The 22,601-nt window shown below is 38.7% G+C and overlaps 1 protein-coding gene across 1 annotated transcript in view; it reads right to left on the bottom strand.

The window, feature by feature from the left end:
• LOC124614042 (integrin alpha-PS5-like) overlaps nucleotides 1-22,601 on the bottom strand; it is a 586,089-nt gene that overhangs the window by 384,429 nt on the left and 179,059 nt on the right. Inside the window, exon 5 of the mRNA XM_047142872.1 lies at nucleotides 17,950-18,047. Coding sequence (XP_046998828.1) covers nucleotides 17,950-18,047 — 98 coding nt within the window. The remainder of the gene's footprint in view (nucleotides 1-17,949; nucleotides 18,048-22,601) is intronic.

Raw genomic sequence — 22,601 nt, 5'->3', positions numbered from 1 at the left:
GATTTCCCTGTATTGAAAACAGAAGTTTTACTTTCTTATCAAAGAGTTTTGTTATAATTCCATGAAAAATTGTAAATGGGTGTTCTTTCATATTTCTAATATCATTACTGCTGCAGTATTCACTTTGTTAGTGGCTACATTTACTGTAAGTATAATTTCTCATTAATTCATTCTGCAGACAACAACAAGAAGCACATTCACGGATGTGGAACACATCCAAATTTACATTAATAAAAGTCAAACAACTCTAAAAAACTCAATCTGTATACTGTACTAACAATAAATTTCATTATACAGCTTAATACTATTTCTGCTTCAAGAAAAGTTGCCCTAAAAGGCTTATGTGGAATCGCTCAAAATTACTGGACTGAACTGACATTCCAAGTTGGGTGGACTGAACTGGATGCTTAAAGTAGTTAGCAATGCTGAATAGTGTCTCCACAGAAGCAGTCACACAAAAGTGGAGGATATCTTCAGCAATGTCTATCATATTCTCTTTGTCTTAAAAATAACCATAGTTCAAATGATACTTATATAACTATAATACAAGAAACAAACAGTCTTTTCATTTAAAATTTGCCTCCTTGCCTAGGTGTCATAATTTGATCTCATATGCTTCAATAAGCTCACACACTCACAAGACATACTGGTGTAACAATAAATTAGGAATTAGCTGCTGGTAAAAGTTTCAGGTTACATGGTCACATTCCATAAAACTTTTTTTGTTCCAGACATTTCAACCAGAGATGTATTGGACATCGTCAGAGATAATCCTGGTTCTGCTACGTGTTGCCAATTGACAGGCCAAACATCAGAGAGTGACATAAATATTTACATTCACATCTTTACTCTGCAAATTACTAGTTATTTCCAATTGTAGTAGTTATTATGGTTATTTCTTGTTCCACTCACACATCTGGCATGGAAATAATGATTGCTTCAGTGCCTCTGTGCAATCTTCTCTTCGCAATTCCTGTGGGAGTTATACATAGGGGATTGCAGTATATTCTTAGATTCATCACTTAAAGTTGCTTCTAGAAACTTTCTAAATAGGCTTTCACAGAATAGTTTGTGTCTATCTTCAAACATCTGTCACTTCAGTTCATTGCATGTATTCAAACCTCATTTTATGTGTACCTAGCACAGGTCCCATGTTAGTTGTATCTAGCACAGGTCAAACACACACTTGAGCAATATTCTATAATGGGTCACATGAATTGTTTGTAGGCAAATTCCTTTGCAGACTGATAGCATTTCCCTATTAATTTACTAATGAAACATTCTGCCACCTGCTTACATATGACTGAGTCCAAATGATCATTCCATTTCATACCTGTAGAAACTGTTACACTCAGGTATTTGTATGAGTTTGTGGGGGCAGTGAGAGAAAACCTGCTCAAATCTGGAAACAAGCCTTGGATTACTAAAGGCATCAAAATCTCTTGTAAAACAAGAAGAGAACTATATGCAGCAGCTAGGAGTTCAAATGATAACAGTAGGATTACACACTATAAAATCTACAGTAAAGTTCTGAATAAGACCATTCAGGCAGCAAAGAACATGTGCTTGAAGGCAGGAATTGACAACTCAAGCAATAAAGTAAAAACTATCTGGAAATTTGTAAAGAAGGAAATGGGGAAAAATGGAGTTTGTAGTGAAAATATCCAAATCAGATGTGAGGGTAATGTTATTAGCAATCCAAAAACAGTTGCAGACACATTCAACAACAATTTTTTAATAGTAACAGAAAAAATAGGTTTACAAACGTCTATGAAGCAAGCCATCAATCTTTTGAAATCTAGAGTACCTGGTTCAGTACAACACATGAAGAGAAAAACAGTCACTGTTCAAGAAACTGAAAGAGTTAATAAATCCCTGAAAAGTAAAAACTCTGATGGAATTGACAACATTTCTAACAAATTATTAAAATACTGCTCCAGCCATGTAAGTAAAGTCCTTTGGCACATTTTTGATGTGTCACTTACGCAAGGAATAGTTCCTGAGAGGCTTAAGTACGCAGTTGTAAAACCGCTATATAAGAAGGGGGATAAGATGGATACTGTTACTATAGGCCAATATCGCTACTGACAATGACAAGCTTTTCAAAGGTTTTAGAGAAACCAATTCATGCAAGGATAGTTAAGCAAAAGTCAGTCTGGATTTCAGAAAGGTTTGTCAACAGAAGATGCAATATTTGCATTTACTGGAAAACTCTTGGAATCTATCAATAAAAAACTTAAAGTGATTGGCATATTTTGTGACCTAACAAAAGCATTTTATTGTGTAAATCACCAAATTCTTTTACAAAAAGCTGCACATCTCAGTATAAGTGGTGCAGCAGGGAAATGGCTTGACTCATATCTGTCAAACAGGAAACAAAAAGTTGTAGTAGATAGTCAAGATGGTGAAACTTCCTGGCAGATTAAAACTGTGTGCCCGACCAAGACTCAGAATGGGGTACCATCACATGTGTAGTGGCACAGGGCTCAGCTCTGAGCCTCCCACTTTTTATTATATTTATAAATTATCTCCCTCTCTGTATGGAATACTGTAGATTCACCATTTTCGCTGATGACACTACACTACTTATTGACAATTCAGCACATAAACTTGAGGTAACAGCAAATAAGGTTTTAAATGAAATGGTGGACTGGTTTAACATTAATGGTCTTTCTTTAAATTGCTGTAAAACAAACTACATTCAGTTCCACACAACATCCAAAGATGAGGAAAAAGTCGTAAAAATAGGTGAGCAGACAATAGCCAGGGTAGATTCATCAAAATACCTAGGCTTGCATATTGATAGCAAACTGAATTGGTCAAACCACATCCTGGATCTATGCAAAAGACTAAGTTCAGCAACATATGCATTGCGCATTGTTTCTTCCTATAGAAATATGGAAACCATGAAGTCAGCGTATTATGGTTACTTTCATGCAATTATGGCATTTGGAATTATATTTTGTGGAAATCAGCCACTGGCTAAAAAACTACTGTGTGTACCAAAAAAAAGCCCTAAGGATTATGTGTGGAGTCCATCCTAGAGCCACATGCAGGGACCTATTTAAGAAGCTTGAAATACTTACACCCACTGTGCAATATACAAGGGCTATCCACAAAGTACATTAGGTTTTGGAATTAAAAATAAATAAAGTATTGGAAATTTTTTTTATTATATACAGATGAAAGCCACACTTAAATACTACTTTGCTACATAGTTGCCATTTAAATTAAGGCACTTATCATAGCAATGGACGAGCTTGGAAATTCCTTCATTGTAAAATTCGGCCGCCTGCACCTTCAACCACGTGGTTACCTCTTCTTGAAGCTGTGCGTCGTCATCAAAACGCTGCATAGCCAACCACTTCTTCATTGCTGGGAATAAGTGGAAGTCACTCGGTGCCAGGTTGGGACTGTACGGCGGATGAGGAAACAACTCCCACTTAAAAGATTCGAGAACTTCACGAGTGGCATTTGCCATGTGGGCCCGGGCGTTGTCGTGAATCAGCAAGATCTTTGAGCCCAACTTTCCCCTGCGCTTGTTTTGTATTGCTCTTCTGAGGTTGTGCAGAGTTTGGCAATACCTTTGAGAGTTTATTGTAGTGCCTCTTTCCAGGAAATCCACAAAAATCACACCTTTTCTGTCCCAAAAGACAGTCGCCATCAACTTCCTTGCCGACATTGTCTGCATGCATTTCTTGGGTTTTTGGGGGGAATTTGTGTGCCCCCACTGCATTGACTGCAATTTTGTCTCGCAGTTCACATGCTTAACCCATGTTTCATCACCAGTAATGATGCGATCGAGTAATGAGTCGCCATCTTTCTTGTAAGTGTCCAAAAACGTTAATGCTGCAGCCATTCGCTGATTTTTGTGAATCTCTGTCAAGATTTTTGGTATCCATCTTGCGCAAAACTTGTGGTAACCAAGCTTTTCGGTAATGATTTCGTGCAACAAACTTTGTGAAATTTATGGTAAACTCATAGAGAGTTCTGTTATTGTGAAATTACGGTTTTCACGGACTGTGGCATCAACTTTTTCAACAAGTTTGGCAGTCACTATGCTGGGTGTTCCACTTCGCTCTTCATTGTGAACGTTAGTTCGGCCATTTTTAAATTTTATGACCCATTGACGCACTCCACCTTCAGTGATTATGTTGTCCCCATACATTTCACAAAGCTGCCAATAGATTTCTATCGGTGTACAGATTTTTACAGTCAGAAACCTTATTACAGCATGCACTTCACACTTTGCGGCATTTTAAATTAACGCTGACATTTCAAACTGTCACAGTACCTCAACAGAGTACAGCACGATGGTGTCACTAGCACGGCAGGATGCCGACTGAGCGGCGGAATGCCATGACACCAAGATGGCCACGCTAGCCCTGCCCCTAACGGACACAAACGAAAACGTAATGTAATTTGTGGATAGCCCTCGTATATTCTCTTTGATGTGCTTCATAAGGAAAGAAAAATCCATCTTTAAGCTGAATAGTGCATATCAAAATCACAATACTAGAAGGAAACTTGATATCCACTATGAACAGCCAAATCTAAGTATGGTGCAGAAAGGAGTCCATTTCAGTGTCTGTAAAATTTTTAATGCCCTCCCTTCAAGAATTAAGTGTTTGGTAGATGATGATCTCTTGTTTAAAAAAAACCTTAAGGCAGTTCCTATTGCAAGGATCATTTTATACAATAGAAGAGTTCCTGAACTACAGTGTTGAAGCATTTCTTGTATTGTAAATTGCAAATGTATGCCCAAATTTGTATTTGTAATACCAAATATTTTTATTGTAAACATATATTTTGCAATATTTATTTCTGTGTAACACTTGCTATTTTACAATCTTTATCTATCTCTAAAATGTATTTTTTGTAGTGGGACCTAAGTTACTGTTTACTGTTTTTGTTTTGTTATCTCTATCTATCTCTAAAATGTATTTTTTGTAGTGGGACCTAAATTACTGTTTACTGTTTTTGTTTTGTTTTATGTATTACCATAAATTCTGGCCAAAAGCTTTTAAAATTGACATGTTCCATATCCTGTGATAGTGTCACAACATGGATCACCGGAACAAGAGATAAATAAATAAATAAATTAATTAATTAAATAAATAAAATTAATAATGTGGCCATCACCACAGCTCTACCAACTCCACAGTACAATGTACCTGGCATTAATGCGTGTGAAATGTACCAACAGTGCAATTATTATGTGTAACACTGACCTGTGATAAAACATGAGTCTACCTCAAGCACGTGTGGAATGTTACCAATCAACATAGTGCCACAACGATGCCAGACAACAGACGACTTGCAACTGGACTTCATATGAGATTCTACAGTGAATACACAATAGGGTGCACCAAATCAAGAGGTGGAACTTAGTTCAAACAGTGAACTGTTCCTAAAATCAATGATGAGACCCATACCACTTTACGGTACTGAATACTCGCCCACCCCACAGATTCCTACACAAACAGTTGGACACTCCAACATACTGGGTGCCCCATTTATTTTTGTGCTATGACCTCAACAAACTCTCTCATGATTGTAGGTTGATTCTAGGTTGGCTGGCCACAGACATGTGACATGACAGCCTCATTTGCCTCACAAACTCAAACCATAACCAAAACTACCTCCGTTCAGACCTAACAGCCAGCCCTATGGTTTGCCACCACAGAATGCATATTTACTTCATTAAGTATATTTTAAATGACACCTAATTTGTCACCCTAATATGTCAGCTTGCTGAACACACCAAATTACTCAGTGTCATCATCATAGCACTGCCTTCCCACAACAACAGCTGAATCTGCACTGCCACAATTGTTTTCTCAGACACTTAAACAGCAGTTAAAACAAACCAATTATGACAAGCATTTGGACAATAAAATGCCATCCTGGCTTTGGCTATGACCTCCTATCTACTATGAACATTAACCTCATACTGGGTATCACCCTTTGAACACTCTGAATCATTAAACTTCCAACACAACTACATTTAGCCATGATATTACATGAAGCTGAATAACTGGAAAAATGGTTAGCTCTTGTAGACATATTTACAATGCTACAACATAGGCATCATATAAATTACAAATGCATAGCACCATTGCAGTGTACTATCAACTCACTGCCTGTCTGCTCTCCACCTTGGGCTGCCCCAAGATCCAGACAAGAATGGCTGACAGTTGTGTCACCACACTGAATCCAGACACAGACCAGCAAGCAGTGCAGAGCACTACGTTCATTCTAGGTTGGCCAGCCACACACATGGCCAACACTACATCAACTGCTGTTGCAGCTTGAAGGTCACAACACTGCTGGACCATGCCCAATTCAGCAAAACTGAATGCAACTGCCACCCTCCCTGTGAGTTCCCAAACTTCAGATGCAGGCCACTATCAGTGCACCAGACTGCATAGAGACCAGCAGCCACCAGCCACTATGGGTGACTCAAACACACACATCCCTGACTGCACACCTGGGAGGCACACTTTACACCTTCGACATCAATTCAAGAAAGCACTTATCTCTAGCATGCCAGAGGTGATGTGGGTCCACAACTTTATTTTTGATGAAAGAAATGGATGAAATACTGTTGTAAGTTGCATTAAGATCTCTCTTTTATTTATTGGCTGTGACTAGTTTCGAGCTTCCATTCATTCTCAAACTATTCGTCTTCATGAGTGAGTCAGTCACTTTCAAAGATGAATTGTTTGAGAATGGACACAGCTCAAAACTAGTCACTATCAATAAATAAAGAACAGAAATGGTACCATGCAAAAACAACATAGAAGATTTTACTGCCTGTGTCTTTGTATAGTCTTGGATCACAAGATTCAGCAAGCCAGATACATTTAGCATGGACTGAGGCCAACAGTTTGAATCAGCAGTCTTCACCTCCCTGTGCAAACTCTGTGCCATCAAGCTTAACTGCACCACAGTGTATCAACCTCAGAGTGATGGATTTGTCAAGCAGTGGTACCATACCCTCAAAGAATCCAATATGTGACACTGCAGATCACGGACTGTAGCACTACCTTCAGTACCACTCAGGGTCAGAAAAACCTTCAGTGAAGACCTGCAGGTATCCATTACTGAAATACTGTACAGCAAATCACTAATTCTCTCCAACTTCATCCTACCCACTCAAGGCCATGAACATACAGATCTGCCTGCCTTAGTCCAGTAAATGAAGAGACACATCTGTCTTATCCATGTACCACCTCCTGCTCCCCACTCAACACACAGAGTCCTCAAACATAAAGTGCTAAAAAATTGCGAACATTCCATCCTAAAAGACAACATGGTCCAACCAGCACTACAGTCCCATACTCAGATCCTTTCAAAGCCTTTAGAAGAGATAGCCATGTGTTCAACATTCTGATTAATGACAAACCAAAAACCATCTTGATTGATCACTTGGAACCAGTTCAGGTCCTCAATGAGAATATCAACCATGGTGACACAAACAATGATGATGACTATCCCTCCCTACCCAGTACACAGTGGTCACACACATATACGCACTCCAGATCATTTAAAACATGATGCATCACATGCTACCCCTCCAGCACTCTGCACAGTGAGGGAGGGGTTCTGTGGGGATGTGGATACCAATATGTATTGTTTGCGAGTGAAAGGAGGTTTATCTTTTGATGGAGCAAAGATTTCAGTGTGTTCTGTGTCATAACTCAATTTGGATGTGTTATACTTTGTAAATAAATCTTTCACGCAACTAATCATGTCGACCACATTATTGAGATGTTCATTTTGATTTAACAGGAAATATTCCTTCAACTTTATTGACTAAAACAGTGACTCACTGATATTGCAATCATAGCACACTATGGTTTTTCATCTCATGAAGAGAAAAATGTTACATTTCCAACCATTTAAAACAACTTACCAATATTTCCACTGCACTGAAATCTTAGCTCTGGCTCAATATTTGTGCAGCATTTTTCAGAGAGTGCTTTTATAGATAACTGGACCATTTGCAACAAGTCTGAGTCACTATTAGTATTGTCTGTAAGGTCATTAATATACAACATGAACAGTAAAGTTCTCAAGACATTTCCCTGATGTTTACCAGACGTTACTTCTAGATCTGTCAGTGACTCTTCTTCAAAGATAAAGTGGCATGACCTGTTCACCAATAAATTCTCAATCCAGGAATAAATTTCACTGCATGTGCCATATGATCATATTTTTGCTCTGTGTCTACCTGACTGCCTTGATCCATGGCTTTTAGGATGTTATGAGACACTCTAAAGTATGGGTTGGGTTTGACATGATCAGCGTTTCCAAAACCCTTGCCAGTGAGCATATTGAAGGTTATTCTGTTTTATACTCTTTATTACATTTAAGCTCAGAATATGTTCTAAGATTCTACACCAAATGTGTGTCAAAGGTATTGGATGGCAGACTTGTGGAACACTTCAGCTGCCCTCTTGTAGATGGATGTGTCCTGCACTTTCTTCCAACCACTGGGTACAGTTTTTTGCTCATGGTATGTTTCATATACCAGGTGATCAAAAAGTCAGTATAAATTTGAAAACTGAATAAATCACAGAATAATGTAGATAGGGAGGTACAAATTGACACACATGCTTGAAATGACATGGGGTTTTATTAGAAGCTTGCTTCACAAAAATGATCGACACTGTCTGCTCTGAAATATTGTGAAGGGTTTTCTGTAAATTTTCAATGCATGTTCTTTGATATGTGCAACTGTGTGAAGAGCTGATGAGTCCTCAGTATAGAATGAGATTTTCACTCTGCAGTGGAATGTACATTGATATGAAACTTCCTGGCAGATTAAAACTGTGTGCCGGACCGAGACTCGAACTCGGGACCCTGCCTTTCACAGGCAAGTGCTCTACCAACTGAGCTACCCAAGCTCAGTTGGTAGAGCACTTTCCCATGAAAGTTAAGGTCCCGAGTTCAAGTCTCAGTCTGGCACACAGTTTTAATCTGCCAGGAAGTTTCAGTCCTCAGTATAGTTCAGGGTTGCACTACATAAAGGAATTAAGTAATTGGTGAGAGAAGAATTGCACATGGATGTGAGTCACTGAAATTTTTCTGTACACCAACTTAGAAGTATCCATATTACTCTAAGAGAGATGATTATGTCATCATTACTAAGTACAGGAACAATGTATGTCATCAAAGATCAGAATGACAAAATGTAAATATGGTAATAGGTAACTGCATGAGCATTCAAGTAAGGTCCAGACTACTGTCATGTGACGCTGGTGATACTTGTAGTAAATAGATAAAATATTTGGCTAATACAAGAAACAAGAATTTTCTGAATGTAACTATCTTAATAAGATAAGATGCTTGGAAATGGTGACAATTTTGTTGCAGCAGAAACTACAGGCACTTTAGTATAGTGGTTATGATACCAGGCTGTTGCATGAAGGGTTGTGAGTTCAAAACTAACCTAAACTATAAAATTTTAATTTCTATATTCAGTTTGAGTACATTCTAAAAGTATCTACAAATGTCAAGAATCATAGTACTGTAATGTTCTATAACTGTATACATACCGTATGTGTTCTGGCCAGAGGCTGTTCACTCAGCACTCTTGTATGTTCAAGTGCTGAATAAACCTTCGTTAAGTGAAGTTAGTGTTCATCATTCATCTAGTTACACCTTCTTCTACTTGATAATATATTTATTGACACAATAAATTCCTCCATCATAGCTGACATTAGATTTTATTCTGGGCAAAGAAAAACTTCATAAATGGGACAAAAATAAAAAGTGAGACAGTTACCCAGCCACCTGTGGGACTGCATGATGTGTTGTAAGGCTATTTCATATCTTTATAAAGCAGAGGGGTTAGTGCTGGGGCTTGATCCAGATGGATCGGATTGTGGAGCAGCCACTAAAATTGAGCATTCTGTGCTCAGAAGTGTGTTCTGCCACTGGGTGGTGGGTGGTCAACTCTGCTTTTACCCACAGTTTGACAATGACCATTCATTCAGGTGGGTCATGCACACATAAAAGTAAGATGCTCTTAAAGAATTAAGGAACACACTGACCCAGCCATTAGCAATTTGATTGTAGATCTAAGAATCAGGTGTGATTTAGCTGTAAATCATTGTAGATGAAAATTTGACTCTTTCTCAAACATATTCCTACAGTGCTTTGAGCTTTGCTTTCTACTAAATCATGTTACAGTAAAAGTAAGGATAAGGAATGGATAAATTCTGAAATTAAAGTATATTGTACTAGGAAGAGAATACTCTATATAACTCATGAGGAAAATTGTTGAGTTGACACTCCATTACCAACACGATTATAAAATCCTCCAATTTGTTATCAAAAAAGAGAGTCACAACCACTCTGCTCAAAACAGCAACCCAAATAAAACTGAGGTTCCAAAAACTATCTCTGGCAGAAAAGAAGACACTTTCAAATCACTGTACTAGGAAGAGAATACTCTATATAACTCACGAGGAAAATTGTTGAGTTGACACTCCATTACCAACACGATTATAAAATCCTCCAATTTGTTATCAAAAAAGAGAGTCACAACCACTCTGCTCAAAACAGCAACCCAAATAAAACTGAGGTTCCAAAAACTACCTCTGGCAGAAAAGAAGACACTTTCAAATCACTGGCCATCAAATTTAATTATTGCTTTTCCACAGTGGCATATACATTGCACCTACTAATGAACGACCAAATACAGGTGAATTATATGTACTTGCACAGACAATGCCAACACCACAAGCAGGCATTTGCTTAAAAAATGCAGCTCCTAAGGAGATTACAACATCTGTAAGATCATTATGACTGTGTTTCTGGTATAATATTAAATATTTTGTGCTGACCTGATAGGACTACACATAAGTTATTTTTTGTAATCGATCAATGACTGAGGACATATTTCCTGACAGACCTAAGTATGCTGCAGTAACACACATCTACAAAGCTGGGGATAAGCTAACTATTTCTAATTGTGGATCTATTTCACTCCTTACTTTATATTCAAATCTGTCTGAGAATCTGTCTGTATGATAAAATACTGGCATGTATGACTAAGCAGAACTTGTTAAGTGTTTCTTAGTTTCATTTTATCAAAAAAATCTCACGTGGCACAGCTCCACAATACATCTTGAGTAAAGTCCTGGCATAATTAAGGAAAATTATCCTGCCAGTATACTTTGCAAGCTTATTAGAGTCTTTCATTGTGCAGGTCACAATGTTCTGCTTAATAAATTAAATTATAGCATTACTGGTGAAGCATGTAAGGACTCTTACCTTCATCACAGAAATCAGACAGTTGTATTGAGATGCTGTGTCACAGGCATGGAACTAACTGCAGACTGGATGAATAGAAAATGTAGAAAACAACATGTATTGGTACTGGGCCCCCTCCTGTTCATAACATACATACAGGGATTGTCCAGATAGTAAAGTGTCACCTTTTTTATTTCAATTTTTTAAAAATTTATTGTTCAGAAAGGTTCAAAAACTCAAAATACTTTGAAGTATGATCCTTCTGCATCAGTATATTTTTACCAGCAATATTTTCAAGCATCATAACTTTCTCGAGCTTCTCAATCAAGACATTCTTTGGTGAAGCCATCGAAGTAGTTTCCACATTATCCACTGACTCGGTGCATTCCTCTGGGATCCCTTTTTAGCCAAGGGAACCACAAATATTCCACCAGAGCCAGATGGCTATGGTACTGTAGTCACACTGATAAAGGTCAGGTAGCCCGTGACAACAAAGGTTGTGTGAGCTGGCACGTTTTTGTGGTGCTGTTTCCACAAATCGCAGATCTCCTGTCAGACATAGGCTACTATGTAATTCAGTCTCTGGAGCACTGCCTCATAAAATTGAGCATGTTGAATATTTCCAACATCAAGCAAACACTCACTTAAGTGTTTGAATTCAATAACTGGTGCACACAAGTCACATAGTCATCCATTGACAATGTTGATGGGCGTCCTGCGCAGGCCTTGCTGGTGATCTCCTCCTAAACTTCTTTACAAACATCTTGTGCCAACTGTTTGACTGTGGTCTGGAAAGGCTTCTTCAAGCATTCCAAATGTTTCTAGTGGTGTCTTGTTGAGCTGCACGGAAAACTTATCGCAAAGGTCTGCTGTAAAGATTTCTCCATCATAAATTCAATGTAGAGATTCATGGAAGAATTTGTCCTAACCCTCCAAGAGCATGGAGGCAATTAAGCAACCTACCACTGGATAGGTCCTACCCTACCCAATCAGTCCAGCCACTCTGTGAAGTATAGTCTCGTCACAAAAAATTATGATGCATTCCTTTCTGGACATACCCTGTATATGACTTTAAAAATTCTTGCAAAAACCATGATGTTTGCTGACAAAACATGAACACCATTCAAGGGCTCACAATTAACTTATGTGATGATACCTGAACATATCAGCAAGTGGTTTACATATGCGAGTTTAAGCCTTAATCTCACAAAGACTCACATAAAATTATTTCATGCAAATGATAATGACCTGTTATCACCAGAAGTAGGCATCAACAGACATCCACTAGATGAAACACGCTGTATAAAATTCCTTTGGGTCCAATCAGACAAGTTGGAACAATGATGGCAACATACTGATAAACTAATGAAGAAACTTATTTCAGTGTGTGCATCTCTCACTGTACTGATCTACGTGCTGAATTATTTTGAATATTTTGCCTCCTTTTCGTCTTTTGAAACTATCTGGAGTAATACACTTGTGGCAAATAAAGTATTTATTCAACATAAGCAAACAATAAGAATACTGATCCATTACAACTAAGGCTTCAAGCTTCATAAATTCTATTCCTTCTTATAATGTTTTTGCCTTATACCTTTTGTCAGCTCCAGATTAAGCAGAAAGACAGCTGGTATGGCTTTTGCTCCAACCTGAATGGTGTCGTCACCCCTTACATAACAAAAAATTACTCCCACATGGCCCTGATACCTGTAGAAAGGATATCTGTGGTGATGAGAATCCCCTTGCCCATTATGCTGAAGGTCTCATTAAGGCCTTCACAAACAGGCACTAACATTCTCTGCAGTGATGAGAATTCTCTTACCCACTATGCTGAAGGTCTCCCTAAGGTCTTTACAGACAGGCACTAACCTCCAGACCTATTCCACAAACAGATTTCCCATACCACATTCTCACACGCCACTAATCCTTCTCCATCCAAAATAACTAGCTGCAAAGGTGCATCATCCATGTATCCTAGATTGGAGCAACTGAATCATATCCCTCACCCTTCACCAGGGAGTTGATTCTCTAGCGTCATGTCCAGAAATGTAGTAGTAGTTGTAGTAGTAGTAGTAGTAGTAGTAGCTTTATTGATATGTGAATCTCTTTTTACAAGGATATAGGACATGTCAAAGAATTTACAAATTTAGACGAATTTAAAATAAACTAATTTGTGTACACATATATTTACAGACTTCTAGTTAGACATAATCATTAGATTTACTCCTGGTTTACAAAACTTTTTTTTACAAATAACTTATTAAATAAAGTAATGCCACACCGTTCACTCATATCTCACTATCAGTCACTGCACGCACTATACACACATTGTTTCATAACACTTCACCCATTACACACACATACACACACACACACACACACACACACACACACACACACACACACACACTGATGATCCCTGTGCCACTTTCTGTACTGCAACTTCCCATTTGCTATCCTAAAAAACTGAGTTAGCAGCGCTCCATAATGAGTGAGATGTTGAGCTCAGAAAGAGGAAGAGGGTCATCCCTTCCTAGTATCCTTCCAACCCTCCCCAAAGCAGTATTCTGTCACCTAGTAAACCTACACAACATCCTAGTCAATCACTGTCCCACTCCCACTCCCAACCCCTTGCCATAAGGGTGCTATCGCTACAGAAGGCCCAGGAACAAGACTTGTCCAATCCACCCATTCAGTACATCCTACTCCAATCATGTCACCGGCTTATCCTATCCCATGAGAGGAAGGGCCACCTGTTAAAGCAGCCATGTCATAAGTCATCTATGTTGCAATGACTGCACAGCATTCCATGACCACCAGCTTGGTGTCCACCAGAATGAATATCCACAACTAAACTGTGGTCAAGAAGAAAGTCGATCATCCAGTGGCGTAACTCACATTGAACACAACATGCTAGAGCTCAATGACTGCTTTTCAACCCATGCCGTGTGTATTCTTCCCTCCAACATCAGCTTTTCTGAGCTGTGTGTGTGTGTGTGTGTGTGTGTGTGTGTGTGTTGTGTTTGAGAGTGTATTTACACTCTAGCTTGTCAAAGAATTTGTTCCAAAAGCTAGTAAATTTTTATTCTCTTTTGTATGTGCCTCTTGATGGCATAACACTTCTGCTATTCAGTAAGTGGCCTCCTTTACTTCAAAATATTTACATTTAAAGAACTTTCTTACATATGAATATTATAATTCCAGATTTTCAATACTGTGGTCAGGGTGTATATGCAGACAAGGAAAAAAAATTCCCGGATTTTTCCCAGATTTCCGGGTTAAAAATACACTTTCCCCTAGGTAAAAGTACACTCTTGCAGTGTTAAGTGACAGTATACTTTTCCTAGGAACTGTAAAACTTATCAATCCATTGATTAGTTGTGGTTTTACACACAGGTGTAGAATTTCCTGGCACTTTAGAAAACAAAATGCAGGGGGAAAAAAGACACTTTTTGGAATGGTCTTTGATGTGCAGCAACATGTATGCTGTATGTTTTTGTATTACAAAAGTATAAATTTGAATTCCACCAAACACTACATGTTGCTTTTTGAAGCATTGTAATTGAGATTGTGATGTGCTTTTGGAAGCCTGTCGTAGTTCATGTCACATGATCTCGCCAGCCGATGACGGTGGATATTCACAGCATAGGACATGTGGAGTAGTCACCCAATTGCAATATCACTGTTAAGTAGTGCAAACACACAAATAGGAAAAGTTAATTGTTTAAATTAATTTACGTAGTGTTGCTACAAATAATAATAATAATAATAATAATAATAATATGGTCTCAAAGTCCCAAAGATTAATAAGCTGCAAGAGAAGCTAAGCTGTTACATATAATGTTGATCTTTTTTGTACATGCTACATTTTGAGATATATGTGGGTCTCGCAGGAAGCGTGCAAGGGATAAGTCACTGCAGTCATGCTATCCTCTGTGCCCTTGGTGGCTCAGATGAATAGAGCATCTGCCATGTAAGCAGGAGATCTCGAGTTCCAGTCCTGGTTGGGGCACACATTTTCAGTTGTCCCCATTGAGGTATATCAACACCTGTTGGCAGCTGAGGGTTTCGATAAATTATCATTTCTTTCTAGAGAAGTTGCATGGTCATCACTGGTATCTGTTCTTTCAGAACAGTTACTGTCTTCATATAAGATACATTACACACATGTGCCAGTAAAATTATTAATAATGACACAAATGTCTGATTTTCTGGGCTTGAAATTCGTCTGAATCATCATCCTCAAAGAGTTGATTATTAAATGAGAGTCAAATGTTCTGTGATTTAAGAAATTCATTGTACATTCTCATACATAGTTCATCTTGCATAAAAGGAAATTTACTTTGAAAGTAACACTTTTCAAACAACCATTTGCAATATTTTCCCACGACCTGCTACAAATAGATCTGTTTCAGCAGTTGCCATAGAGCGCCAAGTAACAGGAGTCACCACACTTGGGCAGCTATGATGATGCAGGAAGCCCGTATGTTCGTACCTGTAAAAGATCTAACATTATGTCACAAAAGAAACATGACATCAGATGTTACTCCAAGAGCATCAGAATTTTGTGAACCATACTAAAATGCATAATTTGGCTTAAAGTGCACTTTTGTATGTCCAGATTTGGATGTAAATATTCTTGAAGTACCAGTACTGTATTATCTCATGTTTGGTTCTTTGTTATGGCATAATATCATACATGTTAGAAGTTGAAAACATGCACTCGAAAAGCAGCAAACAGTTGACACTAGCAAATAGTGGGGAATTAAATTCATTTGTTTCAAATAAATTGACTGCCACAGGGGAACAGATTAATAAAAGCCAAATTTCTTTAGCAAACCAACAAAACTAACTTTTTTGAAACTAATAACATATTTCAGCCTTCTGTAATTATGTGTATATTTTAATTCACCTGATAGCTCCCTTCCACAGTAATCCATTTTGTATTCATTTGACATGAGAGCAATAAACGCAGAGGAAACAGAAAAATCACTATACGTAAACACGGGGCACATGCAGACTACCCACCTTCCCACTACAACTCAGACTGCTCTGCACCATCAGACCCAGACCAATGATATTTTCGAACCAGTGCAATATTAGATCTAGATAGTGCCCCCACCCCCACCCCCAAACCCTCCTACAAACATTTGAGGTAGAAAGCCAAAAATAAAAAAAAATAAAAATTGCCTTTTCAAAAATATGTTCATTTTGTAGTTCATATCTTTCTGAACAGTCTGGTACATAAAACACATGTGTTCAAGGAAATGTAAGACATGTTACTTGGTCTTAAGTGTGCCAAAGTGCAGTGGCATGCCCCTTTACACAGCATTCTTCTATCGCACATCACTTTATTTCACTCTGTGAAATTCAAACGTGTAATATTTTGTAATGGATGCCGTCAAACTATCTTCAGGACAGTGGAAATTAAAACATCCTGTGGTGCTCTCCTGCTCCCAGTCAGTCAGTTTGACATCCTGCCCCTCTTTTAAAAAAACTCGCAATGAGATTATTTGTAACTGGGAGAACAAGTATTCTTCAGAAAATTTGCACTCTTTATTGCCTATTAGCCAATAACTTCTGTTTTCTGTGTCATAAAATTTAATGTAGAATACATAAAACCAAGTAAATCAAACAATCAAAAATCCAGGCTGGAATGTAACAATAACAGAGAAGGAAAGTGGCTACTCACCATATAGTGGAGATGCTGAGTTGCGATATGCCCAATAAAAAGATTCACACACTCATAGCTTTCAGCCATTAAGCTTTTGTCAGCAGTAGACACACACACACACACTCACACACACACACACACACACACACACACACACACACACACACACACAAACGCAACTTGGACACACATCTGCAGTCTCAGAGAGCTGAAACTACACTGTGAGCAGCAGCGCCAGTGCATGATGGGGGTAAGGAGGAGGCTGGGGTGGGGAGGGGGAGGGATCGTATGGTGGGAGTGACGGACAGTGAAGTGTTGCAGTTTAGATGGGGGGTAGGAGAGAAGGTGCGGAGCGGGGTGGGGGCAAGTAGCAGAAAGGAGAAAAATAACAATAAAAAGAATTTTAAAGAATGAGTGTGGCAGTGAAATGACGGCTGTGTAGTGCTGGAATGGGAACAGGGAGGGGGCTGGATGGGCGAGGACAGTGACTAATGAAGGTTGAGGCCAGGAGGGTTACGGGGACATAGGCAACAGGGTGGTCCACTTGTTTTTTGGCCACAGTTTGTCCGTGGCCATTCACGCAGACAGACAGCTTGTTAGTTGTCATGCCTACATAGAATGCAGCACAGTGGTTGCAGCTTAGCTTGTAAATCACATGACTGGTAGCCCTGCCTTTGATGGGATAGGTGATGTTAGTGACCGGACTGGAGTAAGTGGTGGTAGGAGGGTGTGTTGGACAGGTCTAGCATCTAGGTCTATTAGAGGGTTACAGGGATATGAGCCATGTGGTAAGGGATTGGGAGCAGGGGTTGTGTAAGGATGGACGAGTATATTGTGTAGGTTCGGTGGACGGCGGAATACCACGGTAGGAGGAGTGGGAAATTCCCAGGTATTTCCGAGATCTCCTGGTTGTCCCAGGTTGTATACACCCTGGTGGTAATATTTCAAGTGGTGTATCTTAAAAGTATAGTACTGTTTGGTAAAATTTAGTTTAAATAAATTACAAGTACCTGTTTATCGGTGATTCGAGCTAAGTGGACTGATGAACCAGCCTGACCCATACCAAATTGATATTGTTTCACACCTTGTTTTTCAACCAAATAAGGACCTGGAGTAGAAACAAAGAATTGAATGAGAAAAGATTTTGAATTTTGTACAAAACTACTTATCATACAGACACAAGTTTAGGCTCTTTTTATCGAAAATTCTGGTCTCTTGATAAGGGGGGGGGGGGGGGCTGCATTAATGGTTTTATTACATTTGTACAATCCTGTCATACCTCTGCCTCAGAAATTATGACACTGTGTTATATTGTTGTACTGTCTCATACTCATGTAGGTAAACTTCAACATTGAATGGAAGAACATAATACAGCAACTTCGGGATTTTGAATGAAAATCAGTTATAATGAGACAAACATAATTTTTAATTGACACTTGTCATAGAGCCAGATATTGTTTATAGCTACTGCAATGAACACAAATAAACAAACATAAGAGAGAAAATAACGTAGATGCATTTTATAAAATAAATAAGTTTTCAAAACCAAGCATAGCAAATCATTGTCAGGTGCATGGCAGAGAATACTTTCCACTGTAACACTAGGACTTCTTTCTATTCAGTTCCAGTATGGAGCATGGCAAGCCTGTTGCTTAAATGTTGTTGGATATGCCATGCTTAGTCTAATGTTATCTTTGCATTTCCTGTGGGATCAAAACATAGGGGATTGTAGTATATTTCTAAATTCCTCATTTAATGCTGGGTCTTCAAACTCTGGGTAGGCTTTGGTGGAATAGTCAACATCTGTGTTCAAGCATCTGCCAGTTCATGTTTTTCAGCACTTCTGTGATACTCTCCCAGGAATCAAACAAACATCACCCATGCTGACTTCTATTTGCTGAAGTAAAGACAGCTGATAGCGTTACATATTTGTTTGGTAGAAAGTAGGAAGTACTACATAAAAATAGCATCTGACCATTCATGCTGTTTGCATTTTTGCTAATATAAGTATTAACATTGTGAGTAGATTGCATTAGTTGTAACTGGTTGTTAGTGTAATTTGTAGAAGTAAACTGAAACTGCTGGTTTTGCTAGTTAGTGATAGATAAGAAAATTATGATCACTTTGGATGTGATCCCCTTCTTTAGAAAAAACAACACCACACACCCACCACTACCACCACACTATGGTGTTTCTATGGGTAGTCTATAAGTGACTTTCATGGCAAGCGTATATGGTTACTACTTTGATGCAAACACACTAGAGTCTGCCAAGTTTAAAGCAGCATGTTCCTATTGATACATGGACTATATATTTGTGGTGTGGTAACATGGAATGAAAAAAACTGAAGAGTTCCTGGAGTTTTTGAATTCAATCCACCCTAATAAAATTCAGGAAGAAATTTAAAAAAGAGCGTCAGGTAATTTTCCTCAATGTATTAATTTTCCTCAATATATTAGTTATGAGAAGAACAAGCAGATTCTTGGGTCATCCCTACATCAATCCATCACAATATGGTACAAAGATATTTTGTATAAAAGGCTGTTCCATAGAGTTTCAACTTGGTCAGACAAGGCGAGACTCACTGAAGTGTTACAACATTTAGAAATAGTGTTCCGAAGGAATGAGTACTCAGATTAACAAACTGAGCAGCTACTGTAGTCAATTCCAAAACCTGAGGAAGACACTGAGAATGAGAGAAAAAGAGAAGCCAAAAATTTCTTTGTCTGCCTTACACTAGCTATGTTATATCAGCAAACTTCAACGGAAACATGCTAACTAGAATGTTTCTCACTCCCAACAAAGATAACAGGTTCTCTTTGTAGTACAAAGGCAATCTAGATCTGCAAAATCAGTGTGTGTATTGCATTCCATGCAAATGCAAGATGTCATGCCTAGTGCAAATTACTGGAATAGTTGAGGAGCGGTGCAACAAACATCAGTGACTGACCCTACTACATTAACCAAACAAATCATGTGTCACCAAGCACAACCTCAAATACAATCATGAAAAGAAACACAAGGAGACCAACATCGTGGTTCAAATGTTTAGTTTCTGGGGCAGCAAAATCAAAGAGTCTGTTGAAATGATGATGTTAGAAAACCTAACAAAGGTGACACATCTTTGAATTTCAATAAGGCTTGGGTCTGGCACTCACTTTCTTAAGATCTCACTGGCCACTCATCCACCAGAACTAGAAAATGCTGAGAAAATGAGTGTTTTCTGTAATAATGACGAGTACTCTACATATTATGTGGCAGGCTCTAGGGGGTTGATTCTGGCTACAAATAGTGGTGCAGCACCAACTACACTTCACAGTGTGGTTGGAGTCCAATCAAAGAGTACGCATAACAACATAGCTCACGACACCTGGGTAAGTCAGTGAAATATTGTACACAAAACTTAATCAATAAATCAGCTGTACACCTGAAAGCCCACCACTAATAGGTGGTATTTAACATACAAAAGGGCATTATGAATGATCACAAATTTGTCTTAAACATGGAAGAGCATCACAGAAATGCTTATAACCTTGAGTTGACAGACACATGAAAATAGACACTGGCAATCCTGTGAAAGCCCACATACAAAGTGTCAAGGGCCAGTATTACATGAGCCTAAGAATATACTACAAGATCCTACATATTGTCACATCATAACCACACACAAGTCAAATCTGAGAGCAGGTATGTCAATGAAATACAACACTTAGCATGGAAAGCACATTTACTATGAACACCAACATACAACCAGAACAGAACTGAACTCCTGGGTGGAGAGTGCTGTTATTTACAAAAACATGAAATATTTCAGGATAAACAAAAATTATGAACATGTGATATTTCAAGATCTTTCCAGAAATGATATATACTAAATAAGAAATAAGAGAAGTGAACTGGTTACCAGCACCACACCAGCCAGTAATGCTAACCACTATGCCCACTGCATGCATTACATCTTGCAGCATTGCCCCCTCTCAGAGAGAAACAGCAAGCTACAGTTTCAGAAGTTCTCATTGGAGTTGACTATAGTGCCCCCGATCTAAATCTTATCAATAGTTCTCTATATAGCAGTTCAGGCAGATCCTCAAGTTCTGGTTGAGCTATCACGTCTTCTATGCTATGGCAGGCATCAAAGGTAGCCCTTCACATTGAAGCTTTGTGATTATTAACTGGATCTTCTTCAGTTTTCTTTATCTCCCATCATTGATCTATGCCTCAGGACTATAGTAGGACTTCATATGGAGGACATGGATGATGTCATCACACTCTTCCCTTCTTGGTGAATGGCTTTAATCATTAACTACTTAGTGACATCCAACAAGTGATATAGGATATGATATGATCAAAAGTAGTTCTTTAGTAAGTTTTCAACAGTCCCACTTTCTTCACAGGCAAAAAAATCCACACCCCATCTCCAACACTGTATCTCACTGGCTGGAGATTGGCATTGTAATACTCTTGGTCTTTCTAATTGGCATATGAGATCCATGTACCCATTTTTGTTTTGGTCTTACAATCTGGGAGCAGAAAGAATAGCATGAAGCCTGTAGCATCTTGCTTCGCTGTGTTACATATGAATGTCACAATGACAGTATTGTATCCCAATCTCTCTGTTTGACAATAAAGTATATTGACAGTACATGTACAGTGTCTGTGAGGTCATTTGTCTGTGGGCAATAGGCAGTTGTCAGCCTGGGGGTTACGCAATGTGGAATTTCTTCTGAAACCAGTCTTTACTAGGAAGTTCCCACAATCATATATCATCACATGGGGTGCTCCATGCTTCAAAATTATGTATTCCACAAGGAACCGTACAATTTTCAGAGATTCAGCAGTAGTCACAGCTTTGGTGACAGCATTGTGGGTGAGTAGTCAGTGCAAACTTTTATACATCAACACATATTTGTTGATTTCAGAAATCTCTCCAAGAGGTCACTTCCAGTTCTGTGGAATGGCACTGCTTCAGATGGGATTGGTACCCAACTGTGCGACCTGCTTTCCTCATTGGCAGTCCTTACAGTGGCTCACATAAGTGTCTAATGTATCAGAACCGACCTGGTCAGTAATACTTGTATGTTAATCTGTTTGGACTCTTCACAAATCCCAGTGACCAGTTGTTGGAGCATTGTGAAAATACTGCTGTATAACTGGCTATAGCTGAGCTGGAATAAAGAGCAACAATTTCTGTCCCAATGGACCATTGTTCTTCTTATAAAATATTCTGTTCCTTAACTCTTTGGTTGGTTCCTTCTTCTTTAAGACTTCTCTGGTTTTTATCATTGCTGGTTCTTCCCTCTGCTCAGCAGCAATGTAGCAATGGACAATATTTCATCTATGATGCCATGTTCCATCAAAGGAGTCACTGAAGGTCTGGTGACATCCTTGTGTTTGTGTCCACTTTCCTATACCACTGTGAAGTCATACTCCTGAAGCTTTACAGTACATCATGCCAGTCAACACGATGGCTCATTTGGGCTAATCTGCTAGCATAGAGAATGGTGATCTGTCACAGTGCTGAATGGTTTGTCAAATAAATAGTCGTAACTTGTTAGGGCCTGAACAAATGCAAGACATGCTTTCTCAATTGTCAAGTAGCTGAACTCACACTTGTAGAGAACTCTTGAAGCATAAGCTATCACCTTTCCAGCACCTTGCTGAA

Source organism: Schistocerca americana, chromosome 4, assembly GCF_021461395.2.
Source record: "Schistocerca americana isolate TAMUIC-IGC-003095 chromosome 4, iqSchAmer2.1, whole genome shotgun sequence".
Lineage (NCBI taxonomy): Eukaryota > Metazoa > Arthropoda > Insecta > Orthoptera > Acrididae > Schistocerca > Schistocerca americana.
The sequence above is the reverse complement of the archived record's forward strand: the minus strand, read 5'-3'. Positions and strand labels throughout refer to the sequence as shown.